General features: G+C 38.9%; 1 protein-coding gene across 1 annotated transcript; it reads right to left on the reverse strand.

Annotated features, from left to right (window-relative positions):
* Positions 1 to 295: 295 nt before the first annotated feature.
* Positions 296 to 23,770, reverse strand: LOC110051472 (ubiquitin carboxyl-terminal hydrolase 19-like). The gene is made up of 23 exons (XM_089272702.1): positions 23,419 to 23,770; positions 18,624 to 18,685; positions 17,791 to 17,891; positions 16,665 to 16,736; positions 15,843 to 15,958; positions 13,678 to 14,637; positions 12,381 to 12,514; positions 11,771 to 11,863; positions 11,338 to 11,514; positions 10,610 to 10,720; positions 9,494 to 9,577; positions 8,892 to 8,986; positions 8,560 to 8,620; positions 7,938 to 8,053; positions 7,216 to 7,359; positions 6,705 to 6,796; positions 6,271 to 6,375; positions 6,028 to 6,125; positions 4,932 to 4,974; positions 4,735 to 4,810; positions 4,343 to 4,495; positions 3,723 to 3,895; positions 296 to 2,554 (listed from the first exon to the last, which is right to left on the reverse strand). The coding sequence occupies exons 1-23, from the start codon at positions 23,519 to 23,521 to the stop codon at positions 2,352 to 2,354; spliced, it is 3,372 nt and encodes a 1,123-aa protein (XP_089128828.1). The 5' UTR covers positions 23,522 to 23,770; the 3' UTR covers positions 296 to 2,351.
* Between the last annotated feature and the right edge of the window lie 154 nt (positions 23,771 to 23,924).

Consider the following 23,924-nt stretch of genomic DNA (forward strand, 5'->3'; position numbering starts at 1 on the left):
TCAAACGAACGAGTCTTCGCACTCTGCGTGACAGGCGTTAAACCGGGGAGGGGGGGGGGGGGGGAAGCAAAGCGTTTTTTTGCTTCCACCCTCTCCACTCCCCGGCCCGTTTACGCCTGCAGGCTAACTCTTCGTATCCTCCACTAGCTATTATCTTTCCTTGCGTGAACTCTGCTCTATATTTTTCGGTTTTTGTTGTTGTTGTTGTTGTTGCTGCTTTTTGTTTTTGTTTTTGTTTTGGCGTGGTGTTTTAGACCTTTTGGAGCCATGAAGGCACAGTTTGTAGCTCATGTGCTTCAGAGGAACGCTCTATTTTTATTAACACCGTTTTCATATATCCAATCATTTTAGTCACATAAATTCCCAATAAAGTTAGTTTAAAATATACACAGGAAGTTCGGTTTGACCAAGAGAAAATAAGAAAAGAATTCTGGTTTCAGTGGCACCTTGCCAGAATTTTTGCCCCTCATTTTAATGTGTTACATATCGGGGACATGTAAACATTCGTGGATGTCGTAACTTTGAAGTAGTTGCAGGTTTCTACCACTTTTCACTGGAACGTATCGAAACGCGGCGTCACTATACTGCCCGTTTTATTTGTTGTCGGGTGAATTTTTAGGGATAAACGCAAATAAAAAAGGACATTGATATTAGAGAATGATTCACCTATAATGGGCGTGAAATACTAGCAGGTAGAGATGCCAAGAAAGTAGAGAAGAAAAAAAGAAAAAGAAAACCAGAAACCAAAAAATAAAAAATAAATAAATAAACAACAAACACAATACCCTAGACTCTAACCTTAAACTATAAATGTTACGTACTTTTACTGATTTTCTATCATGTTTCGTTTAGGTGTTCTTAGTTTAAATATCTCTAATTTAGTGTCTTCTAGTAGTTCTAAGGAGATCGCAACTCCCAGAAAAAAGAGACTCCAAACTAGACAAACGAGAAATTGATCGACATTGAAAGAAATTAAAATTGAAATTTTGAAAGAACGTGATGTTCCAGATTTAAATTAGTCATTAATGTAAAGGAGGCCTAGTCTTTTCACGTCTGAAATGGATTGTCAGCAAAAAGCTGATCAGAAAAAGGTCAAGATTCAGTCTTCAAGTCAGAGATATTAAACAACTGTTTACAGTTACAAGAAGATGGGAAATCCAAAAATTACTACCAACAACCCAAGGAATTTTTCTTATTCACCAGGTAAAAAAAGAAGTATGGTTACCTATAATATTTTTTAAAAGAGGTCTCATCTTTATATTGAAACAAAATTAATAACTAAGCTATAAATTGAACTGTTGAAGCTTAAGGCATTCATCAAACAAGGCCAAATGCATTAAACAATCTTCCCTTAAATTAAAAATTCTCGAAAGCTGCAATGCAACTGCTGCCTACAATACAACTCCTAGCTGTGAAAACCGAAACATAAACAGCGAAAAAAAGTAGTATCTCCTTTAAAAAAACTGGGCGTCCTACTTCTATTGTTCGCTTAAAAAACACACACCTTATAAGGCAGCTTTTCTCTCGACCAATCAGAATGCAAATAAACCAGCCGGGTTACTTTTCCTGTGCTTTCACTAAGTTAGATCAGTAGGTTGATGGATATTTTCGTATAAACAATTTAAAGCGCGACAGCTTTTTTCTCAGCCAATCAGACATTCATCTAGAAACAACCTCACGAGGTTTTCGCGTGCACAATAGGCCATTTCCGAGTTACCTTGTACCTCGGTTTCAAAACGAGTCCGCGTGCAAAACCTTTCATATGAAAATGAACCTGTAGGGGAAACACATTTTCATATGAATAGTTTCACACCAAGACTCGTTTTGACACAGAGGCAAAAGGCAACTCGAAAAAAGCCTATTCACTTCTCAACTGCTGAAACGTATCACCAGAGGGTAGTCATCCCAGGCTCTCTCGAGTCCTGTCTCTTTTTCTTCCTCAGAATAAGGTGTAGTTTGGAGAGGGAAGCACGTACTCATTTTCTAGAACTATACGGCTGGTTATCGAATCTAAGTTACCAACTAACCTCCTGATTGGTAGAAATGTAAAGAGTCTTGAGGTTGCCCATGACATGGGCCATTTCCCTGTTTCCCTTTGCCTCTGCGCCAAAACGAGCCTTACTGCGATTTCATGCATATGAAAATCTGTTTCACCTGCATGTTCATTTTCATGGATATCAAACCCATTTTTATTACGATATTTTGCACGAGGTGTCGCATAGAAAAACAGGCAAAATGGTAACTCGGAAAATGGCCTATTCCTGCCTCTATACTACGTAACCAGCAAAATATTTATAGCACTATTTAAGTTCAATGCAAAGTATTTACACAATATACAATTACGTTATATTTCAATCTAATTCATTCTCGTCCACATCCTCGAGGCTTGGTTTTCTTGTTTCTACAGGTTGTTGAGTTAGTTCTTGAGCGGCTGGTTGTTTCACCAAGCCAGTTACTCCCGGCCGCCTCTTGTAGAACAATACATAGGCGTATTTTGACACAATGCGCTCCTCCGAGGTCTCCGTGACATGCCTGTCGTCAAAGTAACGCCATCCTGTGGGTTAAAGATGAAATCGAGCAAGTGCTTTCTACTATCCGGGTCCTATTTTTGATGTTGAAAAAGATATTTAAGATTTGTAACTTTCGTAGTTCGATTCTGCTTTCCCTGTAAGTTTTCTATTCTAAAAGAAGCGACTTTCGATTCAAGTTTGACAAGTCTTTGAGTTTGCTTCGATTGTATAGACAACAGATTACGTCAAATTGCTATTTTCGTGTTTGTCAAAGTGGGCAAGGGCCGGGGTTTCGTTGTCATGTTGAAAGATTTTGACATAACCAAGCTTTTTTGTATAGTTTGTTCCCTTATTATATAAAACAAATAGATTCCATGTTGCCGTGCGTCTGTTCAGTAACAGATCACAGAAAACGTCAAAATGTGGTAAGAACATCAGTGACACACTTGGCTACCGCCTCGTGTGCCACTTTTTTACTTCTTACCACATTTTGACGTCACCTGTAATCTATTACTGAACAGACGCAAGGCAAAATGGACTCTATTTGTTAAACAGAAATACGAGTGGAAGTTTGGGAGACCGAGAAATGCTGTGGTAACACGAGCCGACAGGCGAGTGTTTCCACAACTTTTTCGAGTTCTCCCAAACTCAGTTCCACGAGTGTTTCTACTAAGCAATTAGATTATGAGTTCGAGATTTCCATCGCATAGAAATCGAGAGCGAATGTAATTGTTTTAGTATAAATCTACTAGTCGTCCAAAACGTTATCTAAATCCTTTTCACAGACACTTCGAAAATGCCAAGAAGCGGCCGTCATTTTGTTAACAAGCGCACACTGCTACGCCATTCCCTATCTACCACAGAATAAATATTGAGTAGCGAAGCCAACCAGAGAACAGCATTCGTGATAGAACGCTAGTAGATTTGTACTTAAACTCGATAGAAACATGGTGAACATGTTTTCTATTTCTTTCGGAAAACACCGCGACGAAAAAAACAGAAAACAACTTGTTTACTTTAATCATCAAAGTGTAAATTTTCTTTGCTCGCGCCATCATTTCGTCAACAGCTCATGCTAGTTCTGTGTTTCTGTCGAGTTATAGAAACACGATTTTAAACCAATCAGCGCGCGTATTTTCTTTGGTCTATTTTCTGAACATCAATACAAAACAAAGACAAACAACCGCAATGAGTTATAGTCGTTATACATACCAAGGCCATCTTGTTTTAGTTGGTCAATAGTTTGGTCTGCCTCCGCTAGTCTGCCAAATGCGGTATAATGACCGAAGTTGACAGTGCCACTGTGATTAGCCACAGCAAACAAATCATACAAGGATCCCTCTTTGTCATCTTTACCCGGAGTGAAGCGAGACATGTCTAGGCCCCTAAAAAAAAGGTGAAAAAGTCAGATGATACAATTCATTACATCCATTGAGTGAAAAGTCCAACACGCCCTATTCACAAAACACCACTTTACAGGGGCAAACAAGACAACTCGTAAGACGTTTGCATGTTTGTTTAGTTTTTTCAGGTTTGTTGTGGTTTTTTTTTTTATAAAAGCACCGACATTGCCCAAAACTTAGAATATCTTCTTTTACAAGATGGCAACGAAAACATTATCAGAAAGAAAGGAAACCAGTTCAAATTTGTCGAACCCCGCTCAGAAATCACGTGCTCAATTTGCATTATAATCTAAAAACAAACATGGCGGCCATCTTAATTTCAACAATTACGCCCTTCATGGCGCTACTCAAAACCGAGTAATCAAATTGAATGTCACACAAACCACCAAAGGAGCAAAATTCTATCGCCTAACAATACAGGACACTAACCTTAACGGAAAATCAACGAGTTTGGTAATCTTGTCTTTAAACAGGATGTTCCTAAATGAGAATCTCTTGAGATGAATAATCAGGATTTCCGGTAGACGCCATACTGACAGCTGCTTGGTAGCCTCGCGATGAGCCTTGCACTCGGGACAGTACCTACAAGTCAGAGGCAAAACCATAAATCACGAGCACAGGGAAAAGAATTCCCATACCACAGGCAAGCTCGCTTGACTTGTTCCTTACAGTCTATCTAAATGGTAGGGTCGGACTAAGTCATCATCAGATTTTGATAGGACAAAACAAAAATATGGTTGCATACCACGTGCTGTTAAACCTCATCGTCATGAAATTATTAGCTGAACAGCAAACTTTGATCAAGAACCAAGAGAGCTTACCAAGCATCATTCTCACTCAATGTCTCGGGTTCAGTGAACAGCTCTAAGCACTCTTTTAATGAACAACTGTATGACTCTAGAGATTGAACAGAAGACAGGTGAGCCACTCATGTACATCAGAGCATATTGTTATGTATACAAGAAAAAAATAACAATAAAAACGTCAATAGTCATCAAGAAACCAGGCCAATATTCACCTGTAACCGTTCCAGATTTGTAAGAGGGATGTTCTTCGCACTCCTGCAAGACAAATAAGCAAGGTTAATGGATAATAGACATTATCGAACCGGAAGGAGCAGTGACCTTACGTTTAGTGCGCTCGACTCTGGAATGAGAGGTCCGGGTTCGAGCCCTGGCCGGGGACATTAATATTGTGTCGTGTTCTTGGGCAAGACACTTTACTCTCACAGTGCCTGTCTCCACCCAGGTGTATAAACGTGTACTGGTAAATTTACTGCTGGGGGTAACCCTGTGCGTGAACTAGCATCCCATCTAGGGGGGAGTAGAAATACTCCAAGTCGCTTCATGCTACAATAACCGGCATAAGCTCCGGCCTGATGGGCTACTTGGTTCGTGTGCTGACTTAACCTTTACCTATTATCGATCCCAACATCCCGCGTTTACTCGAGAATATAGGAAAATTCAACAGTGTGACTGGAACAGCGATTGCCTGACGTGACATCGACGTCACGCGATTGGAAAGTGAAAACAGTCAGGTGCAGTTTCCATCCTCCTTCTATCATTTTTGATCATGACGATAAAGACAACTTATCTCTCACGATAACACTCACTGCACTAACAAGACCACACGCTGTCATGGGTGTTGTTGTTGTTTTTTCTTCATATCTCTCACAAAGTAGACTTGTGACTGGGACTCCGCTCGCCTTGCGCATGTTGTCTGAAATTTGCCGCGAGACCTCACGCTCCGCGCGCGTTACAACATTTTGCATCCTTGAGCAATGGCAAGAGAAGGATACATAGGATAAAAAGTCTAAAGCAGAGCTTAGCTAATAGAGAGGTCAAGCATGACGTTACGGAAAACGGCAAAAATTAAACTTTTTGCCGTCGAGTTTTTAGCCATGTGTACAATTAAGTGCGATTGTCTGTGTTTCCTGTCAATAGGAGTTTTTTTTTTTTTCTATTCTTGTGTGGAATTGATTTTAGGATTAAAGGAAAAGAAAACAAAATCGGAGGAAATTTTTGCAGTTTGCCGTTTGCCGTAACATCATGCTTAACCTCTCTAATGCCATCAGTATCTTAATATCGGAAATAGAGCCTGCTGTCAAAACATACTAAATCTTTTTCCTCCACGGCGACAAACTCTTGCGATCGAGGATGATTTCTCCAGTCAATGGACAAAAACTTGCCTTCCAGCACCAGTGGTTTGGTGTCTGTCACAACAAAAAAAAAAAAAAAGAAAAGAAAAAGATTTTTGTTTTCAGTTGGAATGTTTAGATCTTCCTTGCTATGTTAATGGTAAAGCAACGCAAAAGATGTCTTCTTAAGAACAGTTCACCGAGTTAAAAAGAAAAATACCTTCTGAGAGACGATTCCCGTCTTGTCCAATGATAGCATCGCCATAAGCTGTGACAGGTTTGATGTAAAATTTGGGGAAACTGGGACCCACTACACAAGTGACGCCTGAGGATAAGATAAAGACAACTGGATTAATCAACGACTACACACACAAGACATGCGCGAGAAATACCCGTGACCAACAGACGACATACACTTGACACTGATAATCTGAAGCTTGAGCCTGACAGGACACTTTTTGTTGCATACATGCAGTAACATCTAAGATTATAACGCGGACTCACTTGAAATTGTATGTACCGCTAACTAAGAGGTTGAGATGTAAGGCAAGAAAATTTCAGTTTTGCCACAAAAAAGACCGGCTAGGCTATAGAACTGCAATACAGTATTTTCACGCTGGGCTTGTGTTTTCTTTCACCATGGGTGAGACTCACCAGAGGATATGCTTTCTGCCTCAGAGGATGTTTCACCTTTGCTTGCAGAATTTTCCTTTGGGCTGTCCCCAGGCTTTACAATTACGGAATATCTGCAAAAAAAGAAGAAAAAATTACTCGAAACTCCCTTCTCTATTAAGGTACAGCAAGGCGAGGTGTTGTTAGCCTGTTCCAGGCTCTCGGTCAGTGGGGACGATCGAAAAAGCGCGCGGGCGACGAGCGGGACCTGGATGAATAGCAGGTAGAACGAGAGGAAAAGTAATGTTCACTATAACGCATGCTGATGAAATGACCTTAAAGTATTAGCCCTCCTAAGCGTCGCAAGCATTGCAAGCATTTCGTCTCCAGCACGCTTTCCTGTCAACAAGGATGACGTACATTACCCTACATTGTATGTAACGCATTCTAACAGCCTCAATTCCGTCACACTCTAGAGTCTGAACTTGTTCCTTCCCAAACAGCGACAGATAATCGACCCCAAAGTTCAGGAAAGCCTGTTGATTAAACTTACTTGGCATACTCTTCAGCCATCTTTTGCAGTTGTTTGAAGGTTGCCTTAGAGGCGGGAACGCTGATCACAAAAGGAATTCCGATGGGCTGGGGAACTCTTTTACAGCTTCTCTTGTGAGTCGCCCAGTGTCCCTTCTGGCATTCCCTGCAAATAGAAAACGAAAAAATAAATAAATAAACAAACAAATAAATAAATAAATAAACAAACAAACAAACAAACAAATAAATAAACAAATAAATAAATAAATAAATAAATAAATGAGAGAAAACGAAAAATAATTGTCTGACTACCAGCCTCTGAGATTTCCTCCCTTGAGATCTTCTCCCTTGAGGAGAGCCAAGCGATCGCATAGCGTGAGGAAATTGAGCGCGCCTCGCTCATTTTTCTCACGGTATACAAGGCGCTACATGAGAAACGCCAGACAGTAGTTTGCAAGCCGAACAGTCGCTCTACGCGTACGTGTCGCTTGACAAAACGAGGTGGACAAAAATAATGTCGCAGAGCGACAAACCATTTACTAGGATCTTTTCCGGAAAAGAAATAAAACTTGCAACGAGACGTCTAGTGTGGTGGTTTAGGGAAAAAAATCGTTACCGACTGGAAGAAAGCACCAAATTTGGCACACACACACACACACACACTCGTTACAGCAACAGTAACACAAAGACACAGTAACGCAAAGACAAAGTAACGCAAAGACACAGTACGGTTTTTGTACTTACTGGTTACAGTATCCTATTCCCCAACACTGTGTGCATCTACGGAGGAGTTCACCAGGTGCAGGACGTTTGTAACAGCTAGCACAGTGACCAGGAAGCACACGTGGACATACTGTTCTCTACAGTTAATAAAATCCAACGCTTGATTAAACTAGCTAAACAATCCACGTGACAGCATGCTGTAGGATACTTGATACTTAGATAAAATATGTTGCACTCATGTCCGATCCCAAAAGAGTAGGATTTCGGTTACAAGGAAAACTTTCACCGCAAATTTTCACCACGAAAAAAAAAAAAACCTTATATCAAGTTAAGAAAGTTTTCATGCCGGTCTGCAAATCATTATCACTGTATGCAGCAACATCACTGAGACCTTCAGATCCGATAATCAGTGCACGATTTAACCGCAAGATTTCAGCCAAATGCTAAAGTAAGATATCTCCATAAAAATCTTTCTGTACTCTTCGAGAACAAAAAAGTTTGCGTCGTTGAAATGCCATTAAACCCCATTAAACCACTATGTGATAGTACAAAATACATGCAGTCAACTACCTCTCAAAAACTTGCTTTCTTATATCCATCGCTATGACACTTTTACAAACAATTAACGTTACTGTTATCGCACCTGTATGATTGGTACTTCATAGACTTGTTCACCTGCCTCCTCTTGATTGAGCACTTCATAACTGTGGACAAACAATCACAGAAACAGAATTAGCGAAACTCAAAAAGACGTGGGAATCATGCGCTGGAAGCATATGAAATGCAATTCAGTGGAATCACCTAAAAGAGACTTTCTCCACAAGAGCGGAAAATACCGCCACTTTATTACTCAAGGGAAACGCACAGTATCAAGTAAAATAGGTACAAAACATGTACATGTGCAGGAAGAAGCTTAACACGTGAAGAAAATCTGACTTCACTTGCTACATGTTGCTGTATTCAGTCGATACTTACACAACCATGATGTCTGTTGGAGCCACAGATGACAGGCTGCACCCTCGGTCAAATGCTCGATGGAATTTGCCATGGAACACTTCATACACCCTCATCTGAGAGAAACAATGCAAAAATACATGTACTGTGTTAAAACATGGAATGGTGCATGTACTGTATCTCACGCAATTTGGCAATGTACATGTAGAAAATGTACTCAATTATTTAAGTACTTTGAAATGGCAATGTTCAGTATAATACTCAGGATATCTCTGACACAACAAAAACGATGCTTTTTTTGTAATCGTCATCGTCATCATCGCCATCGTCATCGTCATCATCATCATCGTCATCATCGTCATCGTCATCGTCGTCATCATCGTCATCGTCATTATCGTCATCATCATCATCGTCATCGTCATTATCATCATCATCATCATCATCATCGTCGCCGTCGTCGTCATTATTATCATTCCTTTACACCTTCAGTACACATGGTTTCTTTGCTAATGTTTTGGTCGCCACCCAGGAGTAGCCCTTTTACCTTTGATATACAAGTTAAATTTATAACATGGTACCTAACTACAGCTTAGTTAACAGCAGTAAAATGGCTAGTCTCTTACATTTTCGAACTGAATTCCAGCAATTCTCTCCACAGCAGCCATCAGTTGCTCAACGTTTGCATCTTGAGTTACTTTCACACCAATCTATAATCATTATAGAGCAGTATTCAATTGAGTGTCATAAAACCAAAGCCAAACCAATAACTTACCGATTAGAATACACAGCCAATCTCAAACCGGGGTAAAACCAAAACCAAAACCAAAGTAACTGCCTAACGCTCAATTGAAAACCGTTCTAACAGCAAAATGTTTACACGAATTACATGTACATGACTGTACACTTGTTTCACTAAATTCTTAAGATCTATTTTACATAAGAATGATACGAGAAGCTAGAGATTCATACGGGCACCAAAACTTGTGTCAAACTCAGTGGCGGATCCAGACTTTGGGCTAAGAGGGGGGGGGGGGGGGGGGGAGGGGTGCTTTTTTTCCTTCAGTCATTTCTTCTTTTTTCACCCAACATAAGGGGGGGGGGCAGCCTCCCTCCCGTCCCCTCCCCTAGATCCGCCACTGAAACTGCTAAAACCAACGGAAAAAGAAAGGGAAAAATTCTTCTCGAACGCTGGGAACATAAAGCCACTACATTCATCCACATTGTACAAATCACCTGCATGTCACTTCGGCTTCGGCTGATAACCCCTACCTCAACCTTGATTATTCTGGATATCACAAAAACCGAATCTAATAATTGTCTTATTATACATTGAACGAAAAAAATGGAAGTCATGTATTTGCGTCTTCACTGACGGCAAGCAACACGAAGCGCGCGAACTTGACATGATTACCCGTGACCTTGAGTGTCCTTGACATGATTTTTGTATAATCTGCAGAGAGGACGTTACAGGCGCTGATTTCGAAAATTCACTGTACGCTTTTGACCAATCAGAAAAGAGATAGTGAGTTTAATGTATGATAACACATAGTATAAGAACCTTTCAGCATTGTTGTGTATGCTTTTACAGGACAACCTTACTCAAAACAACTGTATTCCAACCAAAAGCAAATTGTCCCATCTTACTGTAACAAAGGCTGTAGAATTACAGACCTGTCTGCAATGTTATACATCAGTAAGAGTACACTGCACTAACAAGTAGATTATGAACACACATGTACCTTGAGGGGCACTCTGTTGTAGTCACGGAAGAAAATATACACAGGCAAGAGTTTCTGTTCTTTGGGCAGTGGAACAGACAGGTTCATGAAAGGATCATATTTAATAGAAATCTAAAGGAAAACGAGAGAAAACAATAGCCATATTAGATCAGGAAACTGTACTGAAATCATAATCTATATAAACAGGAGTACTGAAATTTGTCCTTTCGTATTGTAGTTTGAACAAAGCTCTGATACAAAAAGACACACTTATTCACTTTAGAGTAAAATGTTAATTCATTTATTTACTAAATACTGTCCTTTGAATTGCCACTGCTTAAAACACCCTAAAATGTTAGGTACTATCAAACTGAAAACATGAGCTTTGTCAAGAAAACACCTTGTAGTTGCAACCTGAAACCTTTAACATGTTATATACAACTATGTGTGTTGGGGGGGGGGGGGGGGGGGGGGAGGGGGGCAGCATCAGGAGAACCAGCAGTTTAAAAAAGATGTATCCTGACCATTTCACGTGAGCTTAATAAGGCAATCATCCCTTAAATCTACATGTACGCCTATGCGGTGTAGAAGTTGATTAAAGTTTCTTATTTCGTTCCTCAAGTGTCCTTGTGTCCTTACAATGTAGTTCACATCGTGCTGTATTCATATAAGAGGCTGTCTTTAAATACAACTTGTTAGCTAGGGTTCATAGACCCTGATTTTTAGTCGATTAAGCAACTCTGGCTTACCTTGTTACACACTGGGCAAGTGAGTTTGGATTTCAACTGCCCCTGGAACAAGTCTACTATCACCGAGTCATTCCTACTCTTGTATCTCCTCCATGCCTCGTTAGCTACTTCAGCGTCAGGTTTCCCTGCTCCTTCAACCTCCTCGACGTAAGGTTTTTCCTTGATTCTGTTGAGGTCCTAAATATTATGTAAAAACAAAACAGTTAAAAATGATTTTGGAGTCTTCCAAATATAAAAGAGTGTTTCATTTCCACTTGGCTCTTTGTCAGCCTTTAAGACAAGAACAGAAACGACTTTTCATCATTTTACATAATCCAACATCTACATTGTATATCTGAGAAATTGATGTTTTTAAAACATGTGTACAGAGTGTACAAACATGTGTGTACTGTAAACTTCTCCTGGAAGAAAAAAAGAATTAAGACATTCCTACCTCATGCAGACCATCCAATAAGAATGCCATAAACTCTTGTGCATCTTGTTGCATAAAACCTTTAAACTGACAGACCTTTTCACCAACAATTCCCTAAACATTTAATAATAAAAAACTCAAGTAAATGAACATAAAAGAAGGAAGTAACTGTAGCGCAGTGCATGTCAACTGTATGTGTCAGCAGTTTGATACCATAACTCTAATGCAGACACGTTACGCGTACAGTTAAGGAATGCTTTGACCATAGCCCTTTCCAGGTTAACTCTTGTCTCTCAATTCTGTTAAAATATAACCTGACATGCATGTGAGGCAACTTTGGGCATTTTTGTATTTTCTACCCGAAATTGACTTGCATTCATGTTGGATTACATTGCAACGCAAATGATAAAAGTTAACATTAATTGATTTCATTCAAAATAAAGCATTCCTTATGTAATCAAGAAGTGCATTTATAATGTAGTAACTACAGCTCAAAATGTCTGTCTTTTCTCTACAACGTTTTTGCGCATTTGTCACTTTGCAGCAAATGTTTCAAATTCAAAAGTACAAATTAAAAAGTTTTCTTACCTGTTTGGCAAATCACAAAGTAATTGCACTCATGCATTCTCACCTTCAGTTTATATGGAGATAATGATCTCTCCTTTCCAGTCCACAGGTTTCTCATTAAGTTTGCAAAAATAACAGCAAGCTTTCCTCCAGTGCCCAGTGGGTTTTCTGTGTTGATGTCATCTTGATACTGATCACCTGAAAGCAATTTTTTTGGTGACAGTCACAAAAGGAGTTATTGTGATATTCAGAATAACCCATGGCAAGGTTAGAGTTATCAGGTACATGTAAGTAACAAAATTAATGTTCTAAGACATTCACCATCTACATATCATAGTACAATAATTGAATCTATTATTTGCTGTTTTGATGCCCACGATTAAAATTAACGTGTACGATCGCAATTGATGCAACATTCATAAATTACACCCACTTTCAATGTTATGTGCACAGGCAGCATCTTTCAACCATCTTTCGACACGCTAAGTAAACATTGTGAAACTGACAATGACAAATACATGTAAATGATATTATTGACCTCAAACGGCTGAAGAAGATTGTGGATAATTCAAACAATTTGAGTGTGGTCAATCAGCTCTCAATAGTGACTACCGGTAGCATTTGGGCCGCTACTGCGTTTAGTACCCAAAAGATGCACATGTATGTAAACATTCAAAACAGTCAATTTATCTCTTACAGAATGACTTTATGACACTCCTATCTTTGTTCTGATGTCAAATAAATCCATTTTTCATGACTAAAGCTCAAGTTCAACTGTAAAGAAGTTGGTTTTGCTTACATTTTTGACATAGGCCAGGTAACATAGCATGACGAAAGATGTTGCCTATGCATGTGAAAACGGGTGTAATTGAGTTGAGAGAAAATTAGCTTAAATAGTTTTTTCGGGTTCTTAGCTATCCTAACTGCAAATTATCTTACATGTACTGAAAGTTGTTGTGTACACTGTACATGTAGGATGCACAGAGTGTTTCCAGGCTTGCCCTTCTGGCAAGCCATAAATTTGTATCTATTTACTAGCCCCTAAGCCATTCTCGTTTGCCCCCCAAAATTTCATCTTTCATATACAGTGCTTCTGAAAATTAAATTTCATCACACATTTTCCCAAGAAACTTCACTTAGCCATCGGACAAGCAAAGGACAGAATCTGCCAGCCTGACTGCAGTCATGGCCCAAGCAGTACAAAAACTAAATGCAGCCATTTTCATTCTACCATAAACTACACTGTACAAAGTAGAGCAATCATTTATAGCAAGCACAAAAAGCAACCACACAAAAAGGAACTGGCTTCTCGAAAAACTCACAATTAGCACACTTAGGCAGTAGTCAGTGCTAAAACTTACCAAGAAAAAAGTCTCTAAGCTGTCTTGTGTTTGCCAAACACTGGATAATGGAGTTCAGATAGCAGGTGTTTCCAAGATTCTCCAAGCCTGTGAGACCAACATGGACACATTCACCAGAATCTTCCTCATCATCAAAACTACTTCCAACCATGTCTGCACCTTTAGATGCAGCAGCTTTGATGGCGTCACTGAATGGAACGTGAGTGACATTGCTTTTACTTCCACCCATCACTCCCGTCTTCATTTGGCCATCGCCACATCCCCGTACCGCTGAGTGTGGAGGAGGTGGTGGTGGGATAGGTGGAGGCAGTGGAATTGCTGTTTGGCTTCCCGATGCTGAAGATGAGTCAAATGAAGAAACCGAAGGCAAGGTTGAAGTAGATGTACTTGGTTGTACAGTAGTAGACAAAGTGCTAAATGACGTGGTTAGACTCTCCGCAGTGGAGGTCGCCATAGCATGCTTTCCTTGATACTCCGGATCCTTTTCCACACCTGCAGACTCTATTGGAATTTCTAAATTTATATGTCCATTTTGAGATTCATGAAATGTAGTTCTCGTGTCATTTAATGTTGTCTCTGGTTTAGATTCTAGAGGAGATTCCAAATCACTTGTTTCATTGATACCACCACTGTCAACATCTTGTGGTATACATTCAGTTGTAAACTGCAAGTTCGCTTTTTCCATGTCAGGAGATCCACAGACATCTCCTGAATTTTCCATGGCAGTTGATGTAGAAGCAACATCTGGAGGAAGCTTTACCTCAGGTATGGTACCAATTCTTTCATCCTCAACTTTGGAATTAGAAGTTTTTGATTCCATTGACAAAGTAATCTTAGAGTCATCTGTGTCATTAGAAGTCTCGTGAACTCCATTGGAAAGTATCTGTTCTGATTGTGGAGTTGTAGAATTAAACAGCTGCTTGTAAGGTCTTTCACTTGATAAATTTTCTCCATTACAACCTAATATTACCCAGAAAAAGTATCAGTGTTAATCAATAACCTCATCCTGTATTTAGTGCAAAATGAACATAACATGCCATCTGACAGGGTGTGGAAAAAAAACACAAATTATGCAGAAGTTTTCGGGGGAAAATGCAGAAAATGCGTCAATTATGCGGAAATTTCAACAGTTAACAAAATCGATACAGTGTGTAATAAAGCCTTTCCAATGTACCAAGCAACAGTGAAACAACAGGCACTTCAAAGTCTTGCCCACAATTTATGCTCTTAATAGAATAAACTCATTAAACATCACGCCCGCCAACTTTGACATATGCTTGATCTGTTTCTAGTATTTGTTGTCAGGTATTTCATCATTTAACACAGGTTTTCCAGTGGAATTTTGGGTAAAGAATTAGTTGAACATTGCGTTCTTAGAACATCCATAACTGACGCTGAAAAACTAGTTTCCAGGCTCTTTGGCTGAAGTACATGGAAGTTAAAGATTCGTCACAAATGAAATGGCGTGTTTTTATCATTGTTTTAGGAGAGAAACAACTTCAAAATAATCAATCTCTTCAGAATTTTCAATTGTGGAGATGGTAAGCAGCTGCTTCACCACTAATACATAGCACTTTTCCTGTTTTATGCGGAAAAAAACTCTAATTATTCGGAGGATACAATGTACGGATGTTAGCAAATTATGCAGATCCGCACCACCACATCCTGTCAGATGCCCTAAAATAATTGAACAGATAACACCAAAAAAGCTCTATGGAGGAACAGACCAATGCATGGAAATAGCAATCAAACCAGATGTTCTTTAGAGCACAGCTTTGCAATGTTGTTGAGCAGTGTTCCAATACTAAACACAAATTTGCTCTAGCAACTTGCAGATTTAATTTTGCTTGAGGTTTCACAAGTTATGGTTGCCATTTTTTATGTATAAACTGAAACACTATACCGTGCAGAGTCAAAATGGGAAAAAACTGCCAAGTGGTTGGCTGTAAATCAATTAGTGACAGGCTGACTTCATATGGACTTGTCCAATGAGCTGTGAGCTGTGACTGAACAAACTGGGTTTTTGAAGCCAAGAAATGAACACAATTGAGCTGCTGCTTTTTCTTATGGTCTGTTGATGAAATTAGAGTCGACCATTGGGCAATTGCACTGTCTCTTCTGTTTACTCAAGGCTCAAGGCTGTATACGTAATGGTCATTGCATACCTGGCCTCTTCGGTTTTTCTAAACCACCCCATCTGGCAGTTGATTTCTTTTTTAATGATATCTCCAAAAAGGCTTTTGCTGTCCGGCTGCTAGATTCTGCCAAGTCTACATTCCCCCTGTTGGCAAACCAAAGGTACAAGATCATCAAAATAAAATACAAGATGCACATGTTTATGAATACATAGTGTAGCTAAGATTTAAAGCAACACCCTGTAACTGGTAACTGTACAGTATGTATAGTGATTGCAGAAAATTAAGACACCTCTTCAATCTCCAAGAACCAAGTTACAGTTTACATGGGAGCTCATTTCTAATTTAAAGAAAAATTTAAAGCTGTTTCAATTCACTCCTGATTGTACAGTACACTGTACATTGTGAGTACATAAAAACAATAGCCTCCATTTGATGCAAAAATATGCTCAGATATTTGCCCGCAGACATTACCTGTTCCAGGAAGCGAATAGTTTTCAGAGAGCATACACTTGTTAGCTCAAGGAAAACTGTGAGCTTTGAGGAACAGGAAAAATGTTCAAAGATGAATATCTTCTTTGTATCCTTCAAATAGTTTTTGTAACACAAACAATTTTAAAAATTGGGGAATATCACTTGGATATTCTCCACTTTTAGCTGGGGCATATTCAATCATGTGACGTGTTTAGATCAATCATGTGAGAGCAAAAATATTTGATGGATTATAGGACCATATAATTACTTTACCAGACACAGCATTGGTGATTTGGAACATGTGAACGGTAAATGTACTTGACTCGATCTACATGTATGATTTAAGTATCCCACAAATGCATTCAAAATTCTGCAAACCTTAGTTTTAGATTCCATGAAAACAGAGTATTTTCTGATGTACCAGGATACATCTTTAAGAACTCCTTGTGACTAAATACAATTCAACAGCACAGCATGATTAGATAAATTTGACAATTTAACAATAAAAGGTAATTTTTGAAACTACCAGAATACAATATTATAGTAGATTACAAAACCTGATACATAAAAACAAATTTATTACAAGTTATTACTGGGTTAAAATTTGCATGTACATGGGTGTGGTGTCAAATTTGAATTCAACAATATGATCAAGATCTTTAGCCTCAGTTTACATTTCTAGACGAAGGATTTTTCTTATCAACGCAAAACTATATGTACTTCGTTTTCAAATGTACATGCATAGTACATAATCTACATTTGTTACCATCTATGCAAACAATATATGTATAAGTTTAGTTGTTACTAAAAAAAGAAACCAGCATCAATCACATTATAATGACTAATCAACAGTGGGGCAGATGGACCGATAGACAGACAGACAGTCAGACAGACAGACAGATTGACTGACTGACTGTATGCTACACCCAGTATAATGATTGAAGTTTTTTCCAGTTGTCGTTCTGTGACTTCATGTCAGCTACATGTACTAGCTAAATAATTATTGTGTGTGACTTAGTTTACCGTGTTTGCTAACTAACTTTATTTAAACTGGCAAACAACCCCTGGGGAGACTTCCATATAACAAGGAAAGCGGTGCTCATCAAAAATTTTGAAAAGAACACATAAGAGGTACCCTCCTGTTTTGTGGGTGTGGCTTGAAATTTTTTTCACCCCTCAGAGGTATCGGCTCAATAGGTACCTTAAAAGTACTGCAAAAACTCCTACTGTGGACCTTAGGTTGAAAACCGTACTTAAGAGGTACCCAAATAGTGTTTTTAAACCCTAAAAGGCATGACATGCACCCCAACCTTTGAATGACAGGGTCCCTCCACTGGCATGGGAAACAACCACAGTAATTTAAACTTGCATTGCATGTTCATGTAGATGTATTTCCACATACTTATATTACCGAAAAATAGTGAATGACATTCACAAATGCAACAACAAAATCAATGCGTACAGGCCAGTTACAATCTGTAAAGCAAGAAAAAGTGAATCAAACCTTGTAGCAAATTTAACTTGAAGTTCATCTTCAAAAAGGATTACACTGAGGAGTTGTCGGTTGACATTTTTGACATACAAATGAATAACAATGGTGTCTCCCTAAAAGGAACAAAATAGAAAACTATGATCAGCAACTGCAGTTCCTAGGTAAAAAGGACCGTAGAATTGCATTGGCTGAGAGTGAGCGTGGATGTCATAAAGACAATTAGTATACATCCCCAAGCAAAAATAAAATTCATTCAATAAAATGCATTCTATTACAAGTGTCGTTTTCTTATTGGCTAAGATACTCACTATCTCTTCTGGTGTAGATAGTGAGTAGCCAACAGTGTATGGCTGTTAACAAAATGTCAGCTGAGCTTCTTTTTTTATTTCAAAGTATCTAGTATGCATAAAGTGGATTTAGATAAAGGTTTCAAGGACTAGTAGATTTATTGATACTAGAGCAGTTTTCAATTGAGGGTCGTAAAACCAAAACCAAACCAATAACTTACCAATTAAGCTGCTCAGCCGATCTCACACCGTGGTAAAACCAAAACCAAAACCAAAGTAATTGCTTGATTACTTTCAACACTCAATTGAAAACCACCCTAAAACATTAATAGTTGCCCATAGAAATCAAGAGCGATTATAATTGTTATAATCGCTCCTGGTTTCTATATGTAAAAGAAATCTCTTGCTCATAATCTTATTGCTAAGTATATGGTTTGAAAGCTCTGTCCTTGTACTGTACATGTATGTAATTAATTTGTGTCATGTACAGTGTAAACGTATTCTTCATTACAAGGGTGAAGTAACTCTAAAAAGGTATGACAAACACAAACAACCAACCTTGTCAAACCAGTCATGCTTCAAATGGAGCAGGTTATGTGCATCTAATGGCTTAGCCGATACTGAAAAAAAAAGTCAAATAGTAATTATTATTTCAGAAAACAAAAGTTTATTATTGGGCAGTTGGGTCCAGTTGGGTTTGGCACTCAAACATACATGTAGAGCGATCAAATGCAATCAAACTTTGATTGAGTTGATTTATAAGTTGGATGGTTCAAGGTGGAATATGATCGATTAAAAATGGGAGTTATATAATATTAGGAAACAAGGGTTGGGAAACATGTGTTTTTTCTGGTGATTGTTTCCTTTTTCTAGGGGTCTTACAAAGTATTGCAATGTATTCTCGTCTAGGAGAAAGTATTAGACGTTGTTATCACCATTTACTCACTTGATCACATCTATAACAAAATTCTCAATCGTAATTAGTGCTATGCACACCCATTTGTCACATAATTGGCGCGCAATCAAGTGGGTGTCCAATTACAAGTATCCAATTTGAACAAGTTACAATTAAATACCTGTAATCGGATACCTTCGTCATTTGCACATCAATTACATGCTTCAATGGCTTTCTTCTTGACATTTCCTAGAGATGGACAGTGCTACTCGCTTTCTTGCTCAAAAGAAGTTCTTTGTTTTAATTTCAAAATTTTGTTTTTGATATGAGTAATTAGTAACTGGACCTTAGTGCCATACAATTCAGGAAGTAATTGTGCTCCTAATTTCAAATCGGCCTCGAGGTCATCTGATTTTGAAATTGTTTGCCTGATTCCTTCCTTGAATTGTACTCCACTCAGTCCAATTACTATTACTAACCTGGATCATAATAACACCATTAATGTTAAGTCTCGCTTTACCTCAATTTGTCAGGTATTTCTGTTTCTACAGTTGATTTCACTTAATTCTCGGTTGTTCTTACATCACATAAAGAAATACCGGTAGTTTAAAAAAATCTTGTATATTTTCCGTGATAACTGTAGTTTAGAACTTCCCATGAAGTTTGATTGGGTTTAACTGGGTTTTGGGAAATGGAGTATAAGCCAAATGCAATCAAACTCTCACAAACTCTCAAATAAAAATTTTTTTGGTTCAATTTTGTTTGATTCCTGAACTGGTTACCCCCAGCATTTAATTTGCCAGTACCCATTTATACACCTGGGTGGGGAGAGACACTGTGAGAGTAAAGTGTCTTGCCCAAGAACACAACACATTTTCCCCGGCCAGGGCTGGAACACCGAACTGCTCGATCCGGAGACGAGCGCACTAACCATGAAGCCACTGCGCAGTAATTTGACAACTGCTTATGTTGTGTGTATAACTGCAATGATCAATCACGTCTACATATCTTTCTCCACAGTTAAAATATATGATCTTTCATATATTCCCTTGTACTCTTCACCATCTACTGTACATGTACGTGTATGGGTAAATTACGAACTCGCAATGTGATGAGTACAGCACTGCACCGGTATCGCAGAGGTCACGGGTTCAAGTCCCTTTCAAGCCTGAATTTTTTTTCAGGCTTTAATTTCATGACTGCTTAAGTTGTATGTATAGCTGTGCTGATCAATCATGTCTTCATATCTTTCTCTGCAGTTCAAATATGTGACCTTCCATAGGAAAACACGTCTTATTGAAAACAGCGTTTTTAGGGCGTTTGAAACGCCTCACAAACGGGGTCTGACAGCGTTTCAAACGCTTCACAAACTCTTTTCAAACGCTTTGCAAACCCTTCGCAAACTCCTTACAAACGCTTGGAAAGCATTTCAAACGCTTTTCAAACCCTTTGCAAATGCCTGTCAAACGGTTTGCAAAGCGTGTCAAACGCTTCTCAAACCCTTTGCAAATGCTTCTCAAACCCTTTTCAAATGCTTCACAAACCCTTTGCTAACTTTTCGCAAACCCTTTGCAAACGCTTCGCAAACCCTTGGCAAACGCTTCTCTTGAGCACCAGCGGAACTAGTCCGCAAGGAATAAAACGCGCTTAGCAATGATTAGTTTTCAATACCTTACGGTCAGTAATTAACTGTTCTTTTAACATAAGTAGCAAGATAAAAAGATTTATATATAGTTATTCAGTATGATGGGAAAGTGCAGAAATGTATTTAGAATGCACGAAAAACTCCAAGGTATGTCATGCCGCACCACAAGTCTGCGTCTGCTCCTACGTACCGTACAATATGCTTCAAATTTCCCATAATGTACCCCAAAGAACTCCTTGGCATTTTCGTCTAGGTAGTTTCCACTATTCTAAACTGATTTGGGTGTTGATACACGTGAAGAACAGTAAAAGGGTAAAAACTGTTTGGCCACTTCGTGACAACGCAACTTGAAATCTGACCTTGAAGTCATTTGGGATAATACGAGAGTTCAATTGATTGGTCCACGCTGAATAAACATATCAAGTTCTGCGCCTGTTGGAGAACTCGACCGATTCTTTGAAAGCGGAAAATCTCATCGTGTCTTCTTTTTGTGCTGTGTTTGTGTCGGGAAAACATCAACTCATTCTTTGCTGGAGGAAGAAAATCTTCTTCCATGTCTGTGATTTGGAATGGAATGTGTAATGGCGGTGTGTTTGTGCCGAAAGGGTTTCGATGTTCTTGAAGAGATAATTTTAAAATGAAGGGATTTCGTGTTAATATGCAGCTAGTGTAATCTTACTACCACAAGAAATGGAAGTAGTTAAGGCTTGATCATTGAGGTGAGCTTGTAACTTTAGCTAGATGATTGTCACAATTAAGTAGATCAACACACCGAAAGTTTGATTAACATACGAATTGTTGCATGTATGAATGACCTTATCGTTCAATTTTTATCGCTCCTGTCAGCCTGACTATCGTCAGGTTCTGTCTCGCTCATTAGCGAGACATTTTTAGGGCCAGAATCTCGACCGTGTCTCGCTCAGAAGTTTCGTAGGGGATCACTATTAGAAGCAAACGACCGATTGTCAAAGCCACCGAAGCCGAATAAAAACGCTCCGAAGGGTTTAACGTACTGAGGTTTTATGAAAATTATAACTAAGATGGCTTTTATTAGCATAAAAACCCTTAGGCAAACGATTTCAAACTCTTTGCAAACCCTTCGCAAAGCCCATGCACACGCTTTGCAAACCCTTTGCAAACTCTTTTCAAACGCTTTACAAACTCCTTTCAAAAGGTTTACAAACTCCTTTCAAACGCTTTACAAACTCCTTTAAAACGCTTTCAAACGCTTTACAAACTCCTTCCAAACCCTTTCAAACGCTTTACAAACCCTTTTAAAAGCGTTTCAAACTTTTTCCAAACCCTTTGCAAACGCTTTGCAAACCCTTTGCAAACGCCTTGCAAACACCGTTTGAGGGCATTTGAAACACCATTTGGCCCAAATTGAAATGTTCGATAAGACGTGTTTTCCTATGGAAGGTCACATATGTGATCTTTCAGGTATTCACTTGTAAATTAAGCATGGCTTCATGACCAAAAATTCTTGCACCAAATAGGCATGATAAATATACAAGAGTAATCAGAGAGAAAAATAACCTTACCCAGTGTTTACACTTAAGCGTTTAGCAAGTTAAGCATTTACTGACTAAAACTTAGTAAAACTGTACAGAAATTGTACAAAATCCATGCAGAAAATGGCTGCATCCAAAAGAGAAGCTGTGGCTCTTGTAGTCCCCATGTTTTAGTTTCTTGTTCTTGAGCAGCAAATTTAGGACTCAAGATTTCAGCATCACTTACTTTTGTAGCACCTCAGGAAGTCAACGGAGGCGAAAGTGATCAATTTTGTTTCAAATTGCTCTTCAGAAGACAAGACATGCTAGACTCGCGTGGTTGTAGACAAGAAACCAATTCTGGTTTAAAACCCTTTTACACAGAAATTTTGTTGAAGAATGGTGGTAAGAGAACTTCAGAATACCTAGAGCTAAAGGTAAGTTTGAATATATATTCCGAGTGGTTCATTTGGATTTGGCAAAGAAGGATTAATGTCTTTGCTTTTGCCATGACTCATACGTAGATGTCATAGAGCGAAAACAATTCTTGTCGTGATCGAATGAGACTGACGCCATCTGGACACCACTGGATGTGAAATACTATGTGACTGCAAGCGGATATATCTGTCATCTCGACCTTGGTTACTGACCTAAACCATGCCTGATCATAGGGTAAATCGAACTTTTACCTCGGTTAATCTTCTATAGTCTCACACAGCTTTTACCATGGTATCAGTTGGCGTTTACATTCGCAAAATATTTACCTAGGAGATTAAACTCCAGTACATCGGTAAAATGCTTAAGTCTAAACAAGGCATTAAACTTTATAAACAAGGTGGAACATGCGTACCATAACTAGATTATGGATCAATATTTAAGACTTATACAACAAGTCATAATTTTGATCACAACTGAGTAACTAAGAACAGTTCATAGTGAGGACTCTGAAGAGAAATCCATCTTGCATATGTATCATGCTCAGTTTAATGTCTAACTTAAGCAAAGAACATGTACAACCTAAAGTAGGGATAAAACTTTTTAAAAACTACTGTTAATAGCACGTGAACTGAACATGCCGGCTAGTACACAACCTCTAATTTGATCGATATTGCCTACAAGTCAGTACAAGGGTTAACATTTATGTTAACAAAGTTAATCAAACAAAAGATGAATCGTCAAATGAAGCGGACGAATAACAATGATATTTGCACGATCACTGTGATAATGTATGGACTTCCGCTCACGATCTTAAGCCCGGTTTTTGACAAATCATAAATAAACATTACCACAAAGTTGGCTACATTTCGTAAATCTGTCGCTTACCTTCATTGTCTTTACATCCTTGCACTTCCTCGGTCTGAATCTTCTGGTATTTGTGCTGGTCTTCGGCGGTTGAATGGTCTGAATGCATACATTTTATGGCCATTTTCCCGCAAGCCGCTCGCTTACGTCTGGCTGGGACCGAAGAGTTCTTGACGTTTGACTGCGAATTCGTCGTGGTAATTCGCGTTATACCGCCTAAAACTGAGAAGTAAATTCACCAGATGTTTCCTCTGGTAGTTCTCGAGTAGTTTGCATTGATCAGTTAGTTATGCGTCCGTAAAAACTGAGTTAAACACTGTCAAAAGTCCCCGATTCCGTAGAAAAAATTTCTTTTCGTGAGCCCGTCGTGACATCATATGAACACGTGTTAGTACCACGCATGCTCAATAAGTACAATTTACCCACCATGCATTTAGCACCCAGACTGCGGAAGCGGAAGTGAGGGCGAAAAAAACGGCCGCCTTTTTCGCCCTTTAGGGAAGGTACGTTTTTAATTGGAGGGGCGG

This window comes from Orbicella faveolata, unplaced genomic scaffold, assembly GCF_042242905.1.
Source record: "Orbicella faveolata isolate gen_17 unplaced genomic scaffold, um_ofav_v1 contig_35, whole genome shotgun sequence".
Lineage (NCBI taxonomy): Eukaryota > Metazoa > Cnidaria > Anthozoa > Scleractinia > Merulinidae > Orbicella > Orbicella faveolata.